The 16,333-nt window shown below is 44.1% G+C and overlaps 1 protein-coding gene across 1 annotated transcript in view; it reads left to right on the top strand.

Annotated features, from left to right (window-relative positions):
- ABCB7 (ATP binding cassette subfamily B member 7) overlaps nt 1–3,110 on the top strand; it is a 35,655-nt gene extending 32,545 nt beyond the window's left edge. The window contains exon 16 of the mRNA XM_038122718.1: nt 2,124–3,110. Within this exon, the coding sequence (XP_037978646.1) occupies nt 2,124–2,342 (219 nt within the window). The 3' untranslated portion in view covers nt 2,343–3,110. The remainder of the gene's footprint in view (nt 1–2,123) is intronic.
- Nucleotides 3,111–16,333: the final 13,223 nt, after the last annotated feature.

The raw sequence follows: 16,333 nt of genomic DNA, 5'->3' as shown, positions 1-16,333 counted from the left end.
GTTTCCATGCAGACAGAACTATTGCAGGATTGTTCAGCCTCATTATGTTAAAAATCTGAGCACCATTCTCTGTTGTACCTGTAGAAAAGTGTGATTGTTCCCTTTCTGTTGGCTTCTTTTCTAAGAAAAAAACCAACACGTTTCAACATTTGATTCCCTAATATCAGTCTTCAGCTGTTACCTCATACTCATCCAAAGTCCATTTTTTCTCTATTATCAGTATCTGGCAAGAGATTTAAAATAAACAAATGTCCTTAAGATAACTCCATAATTATTCTTTTAACTGATAATGCTGAAAGTACAGTTCTCTAATCTGCTGATAATAGATGTTAAATTTATCTCTGCATTCATTTTTATCAGTTGCTATTTATAAGCTTGTGCTCATAGGTGTCTTTAGTGACTTAAAATACACATCTAAAAGCAAATAAATTATTCTTACACTACATTCAATGATTTAATGGACAGTTAGAACCATATCTTATGAAATAGTGACATTTGCTACACAAAACTCAGCTTTATATGAATCTCAGGATGAAGTAGTGGAATAAATCACTTGCAGTGCTCCGTGAAGTTTTTGGTTTTGATCTGCTTTGTTTTTTCAGCTTTTGCTGACAAACCCTCTCCTAAGGTGTATCCTTCCTACAAGTGCACGTTAAAACATCTCACAAACATTTTGTAACGTGTCACAAGGCAATTGGCAGCTTTTTGTTTTCCATGCAATTTTTCACAGCTTCCTGAGAGTGTGTTTTGTGTTGTAGTGTAACTGTTAAATTAAAAATAAAAGCACAGTCTCGAACTGTGAAGGAGCCAGGGTGCTTCCTTTGCTGGAGGATGGAATTGTGGATGAGGGAGGCAGCGCTGCCGTGTGCCTCTGCCATCCCAGCAGGATTGATGTGTTAGCAGCCAGATAAATAAGGAGCAGGGATGACACAGGGTGATTGTGGCTGCTTTTGCTTAGCAATGGTAATCGTGGAATCACAATTCTAGCGCCTTTGCTGAGGTAAAATCAGAATAATTCCTGAGTGAGTAAACGTTGGAGTAATGATACAGATCCTGATGCTGTGGAGCTGAGCAGAGAAGTTCAATTTTTAGGATTGGTCAAGACTTACTAAAAAGAAGCCAACATTCAAAACCTGGTCTCTATTCCAAATTAATCACTTCAAGAATGTAAGCAAATTCTGTGGTTCTGTTGATCAAGTGTGTTTGTTCAGATTCCACTGGCACAACTACTAATAGAAGTGCCAAGACCCAAATTTTTTCCCAACTTGTCCCTCAGCAGATGTCACAAGGAGGTAGATTTAATTGTAGATCAGAATTTTGAACTGATATCAAATCCATGTGGTTGTCTGTATAATGAGAAGGAAAAGTAGCTGGAGAATGAATTAATGTATCCGTTTAATTTGAAGTCTGAATGTGTCTCTCAAAGTAGAAAATGACTTTGGTTTTTTGAAGAGTGATGGTATTTCTCTGTAGGATTGGAGTTCTCATGGGATTCTCCTGTCCAACTCTTCCTTTCCATGCTGATAGTCAATAAATCATCTCTGCTCCTGAGAACAGCCCAGAGAACTGAACTGCTCACACAATGTTCGTGGTGGTGATTGCAGTGACACAAGCTACAGAGCACCCATAAAAGCACAGTTTGCACTAATTGTTTTCAGGATTTGATCTTAGATGTGCTTTGCTTGTCTAATATAAACCCCTCTCTGTCTGCTCTTCTCTTTTAGCTTTTTCACCTGTGCTTGTTACTGAGCAAAGATAAATCCATGTTTATTTTGGTACATTCATGTCACCTTTGCAGTAGTTGAACACCTTGCTCCTCATATAGAGGTCCACATTAACTTTAGATAACTCCTGCAGTTTAGATAGGAAACGTTCCAGGCTGTGGGATTTAGATTTTGTCCAGATGGACAAAAGGCACCTGCAGTCTGAGAAGAGCACAGCTCCTTGTTTTCAGCTGGCAGTGCCCACACAAGTGACTGCGCTGTGCAGTCAATCCTTGCTGTTTCAAGCTCTTCCTCAGTAATAACTGCTCTAATGCATACTGTGAAACTGTGGTCCCTAGGCTGGCCTCTTGCTAAAGATCTGGGAATGTGGGTTCCTGACTTCCTGCCCTTGTTTTGCAGGGTAAAGTCGCAGAACGTGGCAGGCACGCCGAGCTCCTGGCAAACCCCAGCAATCTCTACTATGAGATGTGGCACACACAGAGCAGCAAAGTGCTCCACAGTCACAACCACCCACACTGGGAGGAGAGAAATAGCCACACATCCAAAGAGGAGGAAAGGAAGAAGCTAGAAGAAGAAATTATCAACAGTGTGAAAGGCTGTGGGAACTGTTCATGCTGAATAGGATCCTGGATCTTGTATAGCAGGTTAAAAATGCACAAGAATACAGTGAAATACAGCTCTTGTTTTTAAGTCAGCATTCAAAAACTTCTGGTTTTGCAATTTTTGGATTTTACAGTTTCACAGAGGGACATAATTTCAACCAAAGGAGTTCTATTTTTGCATCTTTAGGAATCTCTAATATTCAGTGGCATCTGCAAGAGCTGAGCTTTTTCAAAAACTTTAAACTTCCCAGCCAAGGGTGTAATTTATGGCAATTTTTAGGCATTGATAAATTCTCCTGGTAGTTGCCTGATGTGGATTATTAAATTGTAAACAGATTTGTCCTTGATTTACATTATTTCTCATCATTGATGGTTGATAAATGCGTCATGTTTTAATTGTAATTGGGCTAATTTGAACTCATTTGCTAGTGAGGAAGATGCCTTTTAAATTCTTCAGTGGTGTTCTGGTTTAAAATCTTCCTTGTAGAGAGTAAGAACAGCCTCGACAAAATATTAGACTTCTAGTAGCAAACTAAATATTGGAATTATCCCTCTCACCTTTCAGAAGCACCTTTCACTCTGCACTATCAGGAAATGGATTGGTATTATTCTAAAGGAAAACTAACAGCATTTTTAGGTGAAAAATGAGCAAATCCGAGTTCAGGATTCTGCATCCTCAGCATCTGCTGTAGTAGTCAAAGCAGACTGAAGTCACTCTTTCTAGTTCAGTCATGGTCTTAGGGAGCAATTAAGATTCAATAAAGACTTCCATAAATTTCTATTATCTCATTAATGTATGAGAAAATGACCTGAATAATGCTGAAAGCATTGCTATAATAATCTCCTCATTTCAACAGCCAGAACTTCTCCAGTGGGAGGAAACCTCAGTCTTTGGGATCTGCAGGGCACTGTGGGTGTGTCAGGTGTAGGTGGGGGCTGCAGGGGTCACGTCTGGGAGAAGGTGCCAGAAGCTTCCCTTGTGTGCGCCACAGCCAGGGCTGAGCACATCACCAGCAGGGCAATGCACTGCTGGGATCATGGATTTGGGAGAGGAGGAGAAGCCTTGGAAGTGTAAGAGCAACTGCAGCCAGAGAGAGCAGTGGGAAATGGGAGAGGAGCAGCCCTGCAGACACGACGGCAGGGAAGGAGGGGCAGGAGGAGCTCCAGGTACTGAAGCTGAGATTCCCTGCAGCCCGTGGGGGCCCATGATGGAGCAGAGATGCACCTGCAGCCTGGGAAGGAGGGCTGCATGGAGCAGAGATGAACCGGTGCCCTGAATGGAGCAGAGATGTACCTGCAGCCTGGGAAGGAGGCCTGGATGGAGCTGAGATGCACCAGGAGCCCTGGATGGAGCAGAGATGCACCTGGGAAGGAGGCCTGCATGGAGCAAAGATGCACCTGCAGCCTAGGAAGGAGTCCACGATGGAGCAGAGATGCACTAGCAGCCTGGGAAGGAGGCCTGCATGGAGCAGTGATGCACCTGCAGCCTGGGAAGGAGGCCTGCATGGAGCAGAGATGCACTAGCAGCCTGGGAAGGAGTCCACGATGGAGCAGAGATGCACCTGCAGCCTGGGAAGGAGTCCACGATGGAGCAGAGATGCACCTGCAGCCTGGGAAGGAGTCCACGATGGAGCAGAGATGCACCTGCAGCCTGGGAAGGAGTCCACGATGGAGCAGAGATGCACCTGCAGCCTGGGAAGGAGGCCTGCATGGAGCAGAGATGCACCTGCAGCCTGGGAAGGAGGCCTGCATGGAGCAGAGATGCACCTGCAGCCTGGAAAGGAGGCCTGGATGGAGCAAAGATGCACCTGCAGCCTGGGAAGGAGTCCACGATGGAGCAGAGATGCACCTGCAGCCTGGAAAGGAGGCCTGCATGGAGCAGAGATGCACCTGCAGCCTGGGAAGGAGTCCACGATGGAGGCAGGGGGGTGCTCCCAGAGGAGGCTCTAGCCCTGGGGGAAGCCCACACTGGATCAGGCTCCTGGCTGAACCCATGAGAGAGGAGCCTGTGGTGCAGCAGGTTTGCTGTGACCCCGTGGGGGACCCATGCTGGAGCAGCCTTCTCCTGAAGGACTGCACCCTGTGGCAAGAGGACACATGGAAAAAACACATTGAGGCAAGGGAAGAGAATGAGGAGGAAGGAGCAGCAGGGACAATGTGATGAGCTGACCACAGCCTCCATTCCCCACCCCCTGCACTGCTTGGAAGGAGGGCGGGAATTCTGAAGTGAAGTTGAGCCTGGGAAGAAGGCAGGGATTAAGAAGGTGGTTTAAGATTTTGTTTCATGTTCTCATTACCCAACTCACACTTCTAATTTGCAGTAAATGAAGTTAATTTCCCCAAGTGCAGTCTGTTTTGCCCATGACAGTAATCGCTGAGTGGTCTCTCCCTGTCCCTGCCTTTCCCACGAGCCTTTGGCTGTGTTCCCTCCCCTGCCCAGCTGGGTGAGCACCGAGCATCCAGCCAGGGTCATCCCACCACAACAGGGTTGTATTTTTAGGCCTTGTCCCTCCAGGGAATTCACCATCTCTTTAGCACAAGCTATCCTGGTTTAGTTCTTCATGTTGAATTTAAGAATTTAAAATCTTTCTCTTGGATACTGAAAAATAACACTGTTATTTCTGAGGAGTTACACCGGTATAATTACATTGATATAATTACATTTGTAAATCAGATGCAAAATTTCTCAGTGTGGGCACTGGGGAAGGGCTGAATTTGGTGCTTCTGGAAATTTAATTGCAAATATAGCGTTTTTTTTTTGTTATACCACTCCCCTACAACTAAAAATAGGAACATAACTTAAAAGGAGTGAAACCTTTTCTAGTTACTTGTTTTCTCTCTCTTAAAATGATGGATGAAAAACCAACCTGGCATCAGTCTCCAGTTAAAAATTATTCTAAAAGCACTTTAATTTTCATCCTTGGAGTGCAGAAGCAAAGTGAAGTCCAGTTAATGTAGTGGCAGTGCAGAATTCCAGCTTACAACCTTCCCTTTATTTTACTTAATTGTCTCCTGGTTGAGCTGCTGACAGCAGTGAGGTGACTGTAATGGTGCAGTTATCTCCCAGCTGCCAGAAATAGCAAAGGTTTATTGAAAATCTTATTTATGAGGAATCTCCCTTTCCTGCATTGTGACAAACCCCAAACTATGGCTCTTCCCCTGCTCTGCAAGAGCTGATTTTGGATTAATCTGTCTGCTGTTCATGCAGCAGGTAACAGGCAAAAGCTGTAAATAGTAACATTTCAATCCTAAGATTGTTTTCCTTGTGGCACGAAGATGAGAAATTGCTCTGGTCTGAAATGTGGAGGGAGAGGGCTTTTCTCAGTGAAAAGGTTTCCATGTTCCAGGGCTTGGACATCCCAGAAGGTCCTGACAGGGCGCACAGAATTGGGAATTGTCTGTGAAATGTCTGGAATCAAAACCCACTCTAATGCCAAGTCTGATTGAGTTTGTGAGGGACAATTTCAGATGAAAGCTGATGGGTTTATCACTGGGGATGGACTATGCAAGGACTGAGAGTCTTGGGCATTACAGGTTTGGAATGAGGGTGGTTTTCAGGTGGTAAATGCCAGGAATGATCAATAATTGTTTAAATCCGTAGGGTTGCAGGTCTAAGGCCATTACCTGTCTCTGCCACCCTTTGGTGCCAGTGGATGTGCTGCAGCTCTGTCCAGCTTCAATTGGAATGGCAGGAGGGAGCTCTGGACAAAGGCAGGTCCTAAACCGAGAGTCTGCTCAGACAGTAAAATCCGTGTTTTAAAGAAGTGCAGTGAGTTTCTGGAGATGACTGAAAACTTTCTCATGTCTTGGAATTGCTGGGTAAACTTTCCTGGCTTGGTGGTGGCTGTATTGGGGTGAATTGCTGTGGAGAAGCTGCAGCAATCCTGGGTGAGTCTTCTGTCTGCTGCAAAGTCAAACTTGTGCTCTTTTTTATTTTTTTTTTTTCATTTAAATGTTGAGTTTTTATTCCTGTACTGTGACTCCAAAGTGTCACCACTGAAGCAGATGCTTAAAGCACTGAATGGGAGAGTGGTGGCTTTGGAGAGACTCACTGACCCTTAGGACAGTCTGCCTGGCACCTCTCAGAGAAGCCTTACAATTCTCACAGAGACAGATTGATTTGGGGGCTCTCTCCCAGCCTCAGTGGATCTTGGTAATTCTGCTCTGCTGCAAACTGAAACATCACTTTTCTAAACAGCAGCTTTTCACATTCTGGACTCGTAGCTGGTTGTTGTTCAAAATTCAAGTTATCTACTCCCATTATAAAATCTTTGCCTACAATTTTAGAGTGGAAAAATACATTTATTTTTTTTTCTCTTCACTTTCTGTTTTTAGAGGAACTGTGTTTGTAGAAAATGGACTTTAAAAAGGGGCTGCTGCTTGCAGTGTGTAGTGATCTGTTAACTGTGAACTTAGAGAAATCAATCCTAATTTCCATGTAAAACTTTTTAGGCTCAGCATATCAAGTCACAACACACAAAATTTGGGCTATTTTAACCTCCAAGTCAGGAAACTTAACGAGTTATTGGCAGGGAGGTTGTGCTTTTTCCAAGTGGATGTTGAACGCTTACTCCTTGCAGATGATCCCTCAGGTTATCTCAGCTCTTCTGTTCCATGAAGGTACAGTTACCTACATCTCTCAACACTGAGATTTTGTTCAAGTTTCTTTTCAGAATGGAAATGTAAAACTTACATTGTACAGGAATGTGACATGTTCCAGAACAACACAAAGCTCAGCTGAGATGAGATTGTGTAACCCTTCTGCTGGAAGACTCCTTACCCCACTCCTGTCCTTCATCTGTGTGTAGATAATTCTTACTAAATAAAAGATTTATCTTTGTGAATAGAAATGGCTGTCCTGTCACAACAGCTTTTCCAACTTTGCAGCAATTCCCAGAGGAAACAGTCACTGCTGTGGAATGTGAGTCTTAATTCAGCAATTGTTTGTGGTGCTTGGTGGTGCCAGTGGAGCAGGTAACCAGTCCTGGGGTGTGGGTTGGCATAAGGTGACTGAATTCCAGTGATCCATCACGGGAGTTCGTGGATCACACCTGGATTCTGCCCCCACTCAGCTTTTGTGTGTGGAGCTGCAAAAGCAGGTGAGCAGCTCGTGTTGGCTGCATCCCCCGATGGGAATGAACATGCTGGTGAGAAGCCTGGCTGTTTCTTGCTTTAAAACACTGTGTTTTTTATAAAAGTAAGCTCTCAATGTATGCTCAGTCAAAGTAGAGCAGTTTTAAGAATCTCTGTGACATGACAGTGTAATCACTGACTGGATTTCTAATTGCAGCTGTAGCTCATTATCAAAGCAGAATGCAGGAAACATTTACTATTATTATATTATTATTAATTACTGCACTGCACTGTATTGATCTGAGCCACGACAGCCACTGTCCTGCTGTCACTGAGCTCTGAGGTTGTGCACAGGGCATGGTGCAGGATGGATGGATGGATGGGAGATCCTAGAGCAGCCTGGGGTGTTTCAAGTCTGACTGGATGAACTTTCAGCTGCTGTTTTGAAGTGTTCATTTGTTCTACCTTTAAATCCTGTAATGGGACAGTGCAGGAATGCTCCATAAATGTTACTGACATTAACGGAATGGCCACGTAGTAGATGGAAGGACAAGATGCAAATTGTAGATAGATATATAGTAATGTATAGAACAGATAGAATTCATCTACTTCTTGACTTTAGTGGAGAAATCTGATGTCTTTATAAGAAAATCCTTAAATAGTTAGTTCTTGAAAACTATCTTTTAAATTCCTCCCAGGTGACTTTTGACCCTTCTGCAGATGTTGGGACTAAACTCAGGGAATAGCCTTACCCAGCCTGGAAAACCAGCAGAAACCTTGAGAGAGGACTTCTCCAGAGGCAGGTCTTCAGGCTGGGGTGTGGGATCTCCTTCAGGTGAGAAGTGTCAGTTGTACTAAATAGCACAGTGGATTTATTAGTTAAAAGAAAAAGGGCCAAAATGCTTTACTGGTGTCTTTGAGCAGAATTTAAAACAGCATCCCCAAAGCTGAAAGAGTCATGTAACATCTCAGCTCCCCCACATTAATTTCCAGTTTCTAATGCCCTTTATAAAATTGGCACGTAAAACATTTTAAGTCACACCAACATAAACTTGTAAAGCTCTCAGCCTTGTGCTAGAGAGGGAAAAGGAGACAAGTTCTTCCCCTCCATTATGGATAGGAATAAAGAGCCTGGAGCAGAATACATCAGGTGGTGAGGTGTCTTTGAGTGTCTTGTGCAGGGCACTGCAAGTGTCAGCTGAAGATTTTACTGCCCTTGAGCATGCACCAACAAATATTTAGAAAAGTGAGGTTGAACAGATGAGAAGTTTCCATATTGCACTTGCCAGAGAAAATGGAATGTGAAGGTCAGTCTGTAGTTGGGAGTGAACCATTCAAGAACGGCGATGGAGGAATTACGGAATGGGCCGTGAGCTTTTAAAACATGGAAATACATCTTCATGTGTTTGCTCACAGAGTTGTAAAAATCTTTATTTCTTCAGTGAATTGAAAATCTTCCTGGCTTTTGAAGAACACAGATAAAAGATTCAGCTTATTTACAATTAAAACCAGGGAATGTTCTCTGGGGAAAACAGTGTTTGCAGAATCTGTAAAAGGTGATGAGTGATAGCGCGTGTCGATGCCGCTACTTGCAATTGCAGGAACGTAGGATACTTGGCAGGATACAAGGGAGGGGGAAGAGCACAAGGCACAAGTATTTTAGGCTGGAGTTGTTCCTTCTGCCTTGTGGAAATTGCTTCACTTCAAAGCCCACACAAGGAATATGATGGTAACACACACAACATTTCTGAAATCTACGGGGTAAAAATTAATGACCTGATGTTGTACAGTACAGAGACTTTTTTAAAGAAAAACAATATTTTTTTACAGTAGTTAAATGTCAGAGGAAGGGAAATGTAGAGTGCTGAGCTTGGGTTAGTGGAGAAGGAAGATTTTCTCCATTCAATCCCTTCACTCCCCACAGTGATTGCTAATCTGGGCTCTGCATGACGGTGGCCACGTGCAGGGGCCCCTTGGGCTTTTTGTGTGAGCTGATCTCTCCTCCTTAGACATGACCTTACCTTGTGCCTCATCTTCCTCCCTCTCCCCTCATAGGGGCTGTAATTCCTAAAAATTAAATTCTCCCTAAAATGTTTCCTATCTATAAACTGGAGGAAGCATTAGCAGCTTCAGTCTTGGAGCTGGGCTTTATCCCACATGTTCTGCGGAGGGGTGCTGCCTGCAGAGGTGCCCTCAGTGGAATGGGACACTGAAGGCTCCTGTGCTGCCTTTGGACATCTGTAGGCACAGCCTTGCAGGGAGAGGTTTGTTCAGTGAAGTGCTGCTTAGGGAGCCTTGTCACAGCCTCTGCATATTCCAGTTTGGCCATCGGGTGACCTGAAACAGCAGCCTGCTCCAACAGCTTGCTCCAGTGCTTCCTGCCTGCTGGGCTCAGGTGCTGCTGGTGCTCTCCAGGTGTCTCATTTTCAGCAGCATGTCTGGATGAGGTAGCTTTGCTTCCAGAATGCTCAGGGAGCTTTGCAGACATCAGCTGTGCACATGATTCCCACAGCATGGAAAGATCCATTTGAATGCCACATCCACTAAAACTCAGTGTTTACAAGAACCCTGCTTAGTGCTGCTGCAGAGAGCAAGCCTGGCTGCTGAAAGGTGTGTTTGGGTGCTGTGCTGCTGCAATATGTGGAGCAATTGCATTGTCTTCGGCTTTCTTATCAGTCCCTGGCACTTTTGATGTTAGGAATCTCCAGCTAACCACAGAAACTTTCTGTCACCAAACAGAACTCTAGAACTCTGTGGCTGAAGTGCTACCTCCTGAAGAACAGTATGAGCAAAATTTAGCCCATTAGGTGGGTTTTTTAATAGTTGCTGTTGCCTGAGCTATGCTCCCAGCAAAACTGGTAGTTGGAACTTTGAGCAGTTAATGAATTCTCAAATCAAAATATGTTGTACCAAAAAGTGTCTGAAAGTTGCTTAAATATTCCTAAGACTTTGTGCAACTTCTGCCTTAGATTTGTACATTAATTACTTTAATTCTGCCAGATTTAGCCGGATATTTCCATGATGCAATGGCATCGAAGCTGGGAAGAATTTATTGGCACAACAGCCATGTCCAGCATGTGCTGCTGTGGGGTGTTTCCAACGCTTTTATCTTCCCTCAGGAGGTGTGTGTGTGATTCACAGGTGAGTAACACTCTCAACTCCTAATTCATACAGGAAATGCCACACCATCGAGCCCTGGTATGTATAAATGTACTGAGTATGTCCAGTGAGAAGGGAACAACAGAAGCTGGCCTGCAGCACTGAAATTATTTCCTGAAGGAAATGGTCCAGGAATCATTGACAGTGAGTCAAATGCAAATAACACTAGGGAAAACAAAAGGGAGCCATAAAAAACCTACTTTTTAGTGGATGATCAGCTCTGGAAGCTGAAAAAAGGTGGTTGTTGATTATTTTATGGGATTTGTTTAATATAATTGAAGGCCCTAAACTTTCTAACTATTATTTAGCCTGCTGGGAAGCAGTCAAGTTCCAGTAAATAATTGCCCATGTGATTCCTGTAGGTATCTAGGAAAGCAAATCCTCCAAATGGCTGTTTTCTGACTTGATAGCAGAGTCCCTGTGGAAATTCCTTCAGTGGGATATAAGCTCACATCTAATGGCAGTCTCTGATTTAGGCCAAAGCTGCTTTACTGACACTCAAGCCATCCTATGGAGATCCTGTTCTAGCTGAAAACCACACAGACTTTCACAGCCCATAAATCCCATGGAATACATCTCTTAAGTACTTTACTCAAAGGAATGTTAAGCTCTTTTACTAAATCTGCAAATTACAGCTATGTGACAACTCTGAGTTTACAGTCTGACAGCTCACGTCATCAGTCGGAGCGGGATGAGCGGAGTCAGAGGCAGCATCGCTTGCTGCTGACTTGCAGGGATCTGGTAATAACAATCCACTGGAAAATGTTGGAAAGCTGTGACAGCCTGGGAACAGTTTGTGACATCTGTTAAACACACTTGTTTTTATTCCCACTGACTGCTGCAAGATCCAGTGATATTTCATGGAGAAGGAGTGGTTGTGTTCCAAAGCAGTTCCCTCGAGGATCCACTCCACCATCCAGGAGAATTTCTGTACAAATGACCACATCCCAATATTTCAGCCAGATTAAATGGAAGTTTCTCAACAGATTGTTCCTCCCTGACTGCAGGAGGTAATGAGGTGAAAACAGTGGCCAATGAACTCTGCAGGAGCAGGAGATAGAGGAGGCTGGTGAAGCCCTGGCTGCCAGTGCTCTGGGGTGCCCAGCACTGGCTGTGTGGGGAGTGAACACTCACTAATGACTTCATGGCTCAGAGCAAGTCAACCCTGACTTAAAGTGAAATGGGCAGTGGCAGGAGAGCTGTAAACTCGCAGGTGTATCTGAGGAACTCACACAAGGCATAAGTGTGAGCAGCCAAGGAGAAGAGCTGTGTCTTTCTAAAGAAGGCTCCCTGGATGAGTCAGTTGTGCCCTGTGACTGAATACAGGGCTCCTTTCAGTGCAGCTAAAGTTAATGATATATTTTGTAGACACCATCTACTTGTTTTAATGCACACTTGGCCTGAAGTTCTTACTGAACCTGCTGTAAGACCTGTGGGAGTGGTGGCAGGAACTGAAGGAAACATTGGTTTACCAGGTAATGGCAGCACAGCCAACTCAGTTCAACCAGTGTTGCTCTTTAAAATAGGTGCAGAAAAGAACGTGGCTGTAGAAAAAAACTATACTTGCTGAATCACTCAACTGTTGCCAACAGAGTTTTTGAATCCCAGACCCAGTTTTTGCACTGCAGACTGTACAGCAGAGGTGGGCAGTGGCTGTGAGTGTGGCAATGAGTACGAAGGGAAGCCCTTGGCACTGTTTGAGTGCTGTGCTGCTGTTCAGCCAGAGGTTATCTGGGCCAATGAGAAGCTGGGATCAGCCTGGCTGAGGCTGATTGAAGTGTTTGGTCACCCACTGGCTAAATATCCATAAATAGAGGAAATGAAATAATTGTTATTTAAAAAACCCAAATGCATCTAGAGGATAAAATCTAAGTTCTCCACTTTTTCCAAAGGCTTCTCTAGCATTTTGTGATTCTTTCCAAGGACTCCATACCTTCCCACCAGCCTTAGGGCTGACAAGCTATGAGAACAATATAATCTATAAATCCTCTACCTTGAAGGTCCTCTCCCACCTAAACAATTTCATGATTCCATTGTTTTATGATCTATAAACTAGCTGGGATAAATTAGGTACAAGTTTGATGCAAGGAAGGTGTGGTTACCTAAACCCTGGTGTTTCAGTCCAGTAAAAACAGAGTGGGTTTTGCTTGGGAAGTGCAGAAGTGAATCCTTTAAATGTGTGTGACCTTTTCTGTAAGAGTTGCCTCAAGTCCAGCGTGAACACCTGCAGCCAAGTCCCTTGGTCACACACACCCTGACACCATCTTATTTCTGAGGAGCAGGACCAATGTAAGGAAATGCTCACACAGCTGAGAATATCTGTTTGTCCTAGAAGGAAGATCTCTAAAAATGTCCAGACTTCAGCCTAGATGAACGTCCGTGGATCCCAAGATCTTGGGCCTGCCATCACAAAGGGCTCTATAAAAAGGTTGGAAATGGAGAGGCTGCTGCAAGTCCCGTGGATAATTACCTGGCTCCGTGTGCCGTGTGCAGGAAGGTCACTTCACACAGGCAATGCAATTACCTCCTGGACAAATGGAAAATGAAATTGCAACCTTGTGTGTGATTGCCAAGAAGACAACCCAAAGTGCTGGCTATGAGCAGAACCTCTGCCCTCTGCGTGGCAGGAAAGCTGGCACTGTTCTCTGGAAACAATGGATTTGAAAACGTCCATCTTTTAAAATGTGCCCTTTCAAGGTGTCCAGTGAAAGATGATGAGCTGCTAAGTGTTTGCAGTGGTTTCTGCAGCTCTCAGTCTAACAGAGAACTCTCATCACCTGAGACCTCCCAGGGTGATAGTGGGAAGCTAAAATTCAGGCTGAGTTTAAGCAGAGCCCAAGCTGACAGCAGATACAGGGCTTAGCTACAGGGGATGTGATGCACTGGAGAGGGATTGAGTGGTCCTGTGCTGTCAGTGATGGAGTAATCACTGAATAATTGGGGGTTTTTTTCCCCTTTTTTTATTATTCAATTTGGGGGCAAGTTAAAACCAGTGTACCAGCACTGTGCTGCCCGGAGTGTGTGGGTTGCACCGAGGTGGAAGTCCTGTCCTGTCGAAGGTGGAGGCAGATGATTGATAGGTCTTCTGATAGGCAACAAAAGAAAATTCACTGAGAGATTATGAATTGCAAATGTTTTAAAAAGCCCTGGTTGTAATCACTCAGCATGTAAAAAACTCCTTTAGTTTTAACTTTACTCTTAATTTTGGGAAATGTAATGAGGGATACAGGAAGCACCTTTAACTTGTACATCCTGTCGTGATTCTTTGTGTTGTTGAAAGCAAACATTTGGCTTAAGGAAGATTTGCACAGGTGTAAGGCTTTCCTTGTATGAATATTTAAACAAATGGGGGTCTGTCACTGAACTGGAATTTAGTAATTTTTTTATCAGGCTTTGTTGGGTTGGAAAGCATCTCTTCTGTTAGGCCATAAAATAAAACGATTTATCCTTAAAATAAATAAATCAAAAATCTCTTGTGAAAATGCTGAAGCTAAGTGGAAGGTTTCCAGAAAAATCGAGCATTATTATGATTTTTTAAAAGTGTGTGTAAAATAATCCAGTCTTCCAGAAAGATGCTTGAAGTTGTTTGGATAGAGTTGGCATCTGCCAGAGTCGAGTCACACATAGGATAACATGATTGACCATTTTTGGCATGGGATGGGCTAAATTGGCTCATCTGTTGGCTGTCAGTCTCTTCTGAATTAGATCCAACGCTTTGTAGGCACGTTTCCATCTGGTTAAGTTTAGGACTCAAGCTGTTTATATATTAAAAAAAAAAAGTATTTTGTACCAATAACAATTTCTAGAAAAAGGGTTTTGCTTATGTTCCATTTTGAAACTATTTGGTTTTCTTTCCTGGTTAAAATAACCTCCTGAAGAGTGAAAGATGATGTGTCCATGTATTATGTTAAGACCCTTGAAACATGCAAATAAAATGGAAAGAAATTAAAAATTTTATATGTACATATTTAAATATATGTATATATGCATGCATATCATTCTGTAATATGTGACTCCTCTAAATTGGAAAACCAGATTTTAAGTCTGCTAATATTTTAACCATGTGCATTAGGAAAGGAGGATGAATACATGCTGTTACACTCACATTGAGTCTTTCTAAGATTGGCCTTGCATTATTTTTATTCTGAATATTTGCCATCTGGCACTGGGAGCTGCAGTATTTAGTGCCACAAATAATAATGAAAAATATGGTAATAGCTCGTGATACTTTAACGTAAAAATATAAGACAGAGGGTATAAAGCTCTGGGCGTATGATCTTACAGCTGCCAAAGCATGTTGTTCCCTCTGCCCTTGTTTTCCATAAATGAGTCTTTGATTGGAGACAGCAGCAGTAATGGGAAAGTCATTGGTTAATGCACATTAATGAAACTGCGTTACTGGAGTTAATGAACTACAGTCCTGAAGAAAAATGAGCAGGAAAAATGCCAGCGTTTGTGCCATTGTGTTCAGGTAGCTGTGGCTGCACCCAAGACACAACAGGAGAATGTTTCTGACTCCAGATTCACCCGACACAGAGAGGCCTCTGTCTTCCTCACATTGGACAAGCCCCATGGAAATGCCTGAACTTTAAACGAAATTGCCTTCTCCTGTTTCCCCCCATCAGAACACAATGAGGAGACTGTTGCATATTCAGCAAGGCTGTTGTTCTTGCTGCAGTTAAATTGCATAATTAGATGGGGCTTAAAGAGAGCTGAACCTCGGTGATTGTGCAGGCTGAGGCAGAGGTGAGACCAGCTCGTGGAATTTACCCAGGTGAGTTGCAAACCGACTCAGGGAGCTTACTGAGGTGTTGGTGCTTCAGGAGAACAGTTCCAGGATGTTTGGGCTCAAAGGCAGCGGGCATTTCCTGAATGCTCCTTTCAGAGAACAGAGGAATTACCTTTATGATTTCTGTGAGATGGGTTTATTTCTGAAGGCTGGCCAAGCCGCGCTGGGGATGGCAAGAGCTTTGTGTTTTGTGGCAGCTCTGTTGGCATTAAAATCAACCCCTTCCACCAGCTCTGCTCTGTGGGACCTCTGCTCACCACTGCAGTGTCCTCTGCACTTGAAACAAGAGAGAGAAAAGCACAAGGTGCCTCCGGGCACGAAGAGTTGCACGTTTCCTAAAGAAAGGAAATAATTTATAGAACACTGCAAGTAACAGCTCCATCCACAATAAACAGGGCTTGGCTCTGCTGGTCTGTGGAGCTGCCCCAGAAGAGCCACAGTGCAATGGGAAGGATGGAATTGCAAAACAGAATTTGAATTTCCAGCTGTGACCGAAGAGTCCTGACCAGACCTTTGGGCTCTGCCACCCTCACCCAGCACTTCCAGGTGCCAGCCAGCTCAGCCAAGGCAGCAACCGGCCTTGAACCCTGGATACCAGAAACTGCCCTGCACCTCTGCAGTTCATCCTTGCCCAGGTCATGTGAGAAGATCAAACCTGCAGTTTGATCCTCCACAGCAGTTTGTGACTCTGTGATGTCCTGATCCCTTTGCCTTCTCCAGGTTTTGTTCCAGCCTGTGCTCTGGCTCACTGCAAATACACCAGGCCATGCTTGAGACTTTCTGGCTGTTACTGGCTGCTTTTCTTCTTCCCTTTTTTTCCTTTGTCCCCTGCTAATCCAGTCACCTCCCCTGAAGTGGCCGAGGTTGTTATTCCTGCCAAGGGAACGAGGGCACACAGAGCCTTCTGTCCACAGAGCGCTCGCCTTGGCCCGGGCACAAATGGGAGCTTTCCTTTCCTCCTGCTCAGAAGGCACCACTAAGGAGGT

The sequence above is a fragment of the Motacilla alba genome, chromosome 4A (assembly GCF_015832195.1).
Source record: "Motacilla alba alba isolate MOTALB_02 chromosome 4A, Motacilla_alba_V1.0_pri, whole genome shotgun sequence".
NCBI lineage: Eukaryota > Metazoa > Chordata > Aves > Passeriformes > Motacillidae > Motacilla > Motacilla alba.
The sequence above is the reverse complement of the archived record's forward strand: the minus strand, read 5'-3'. Positions and strand labels throughout refer to the sequence as shown.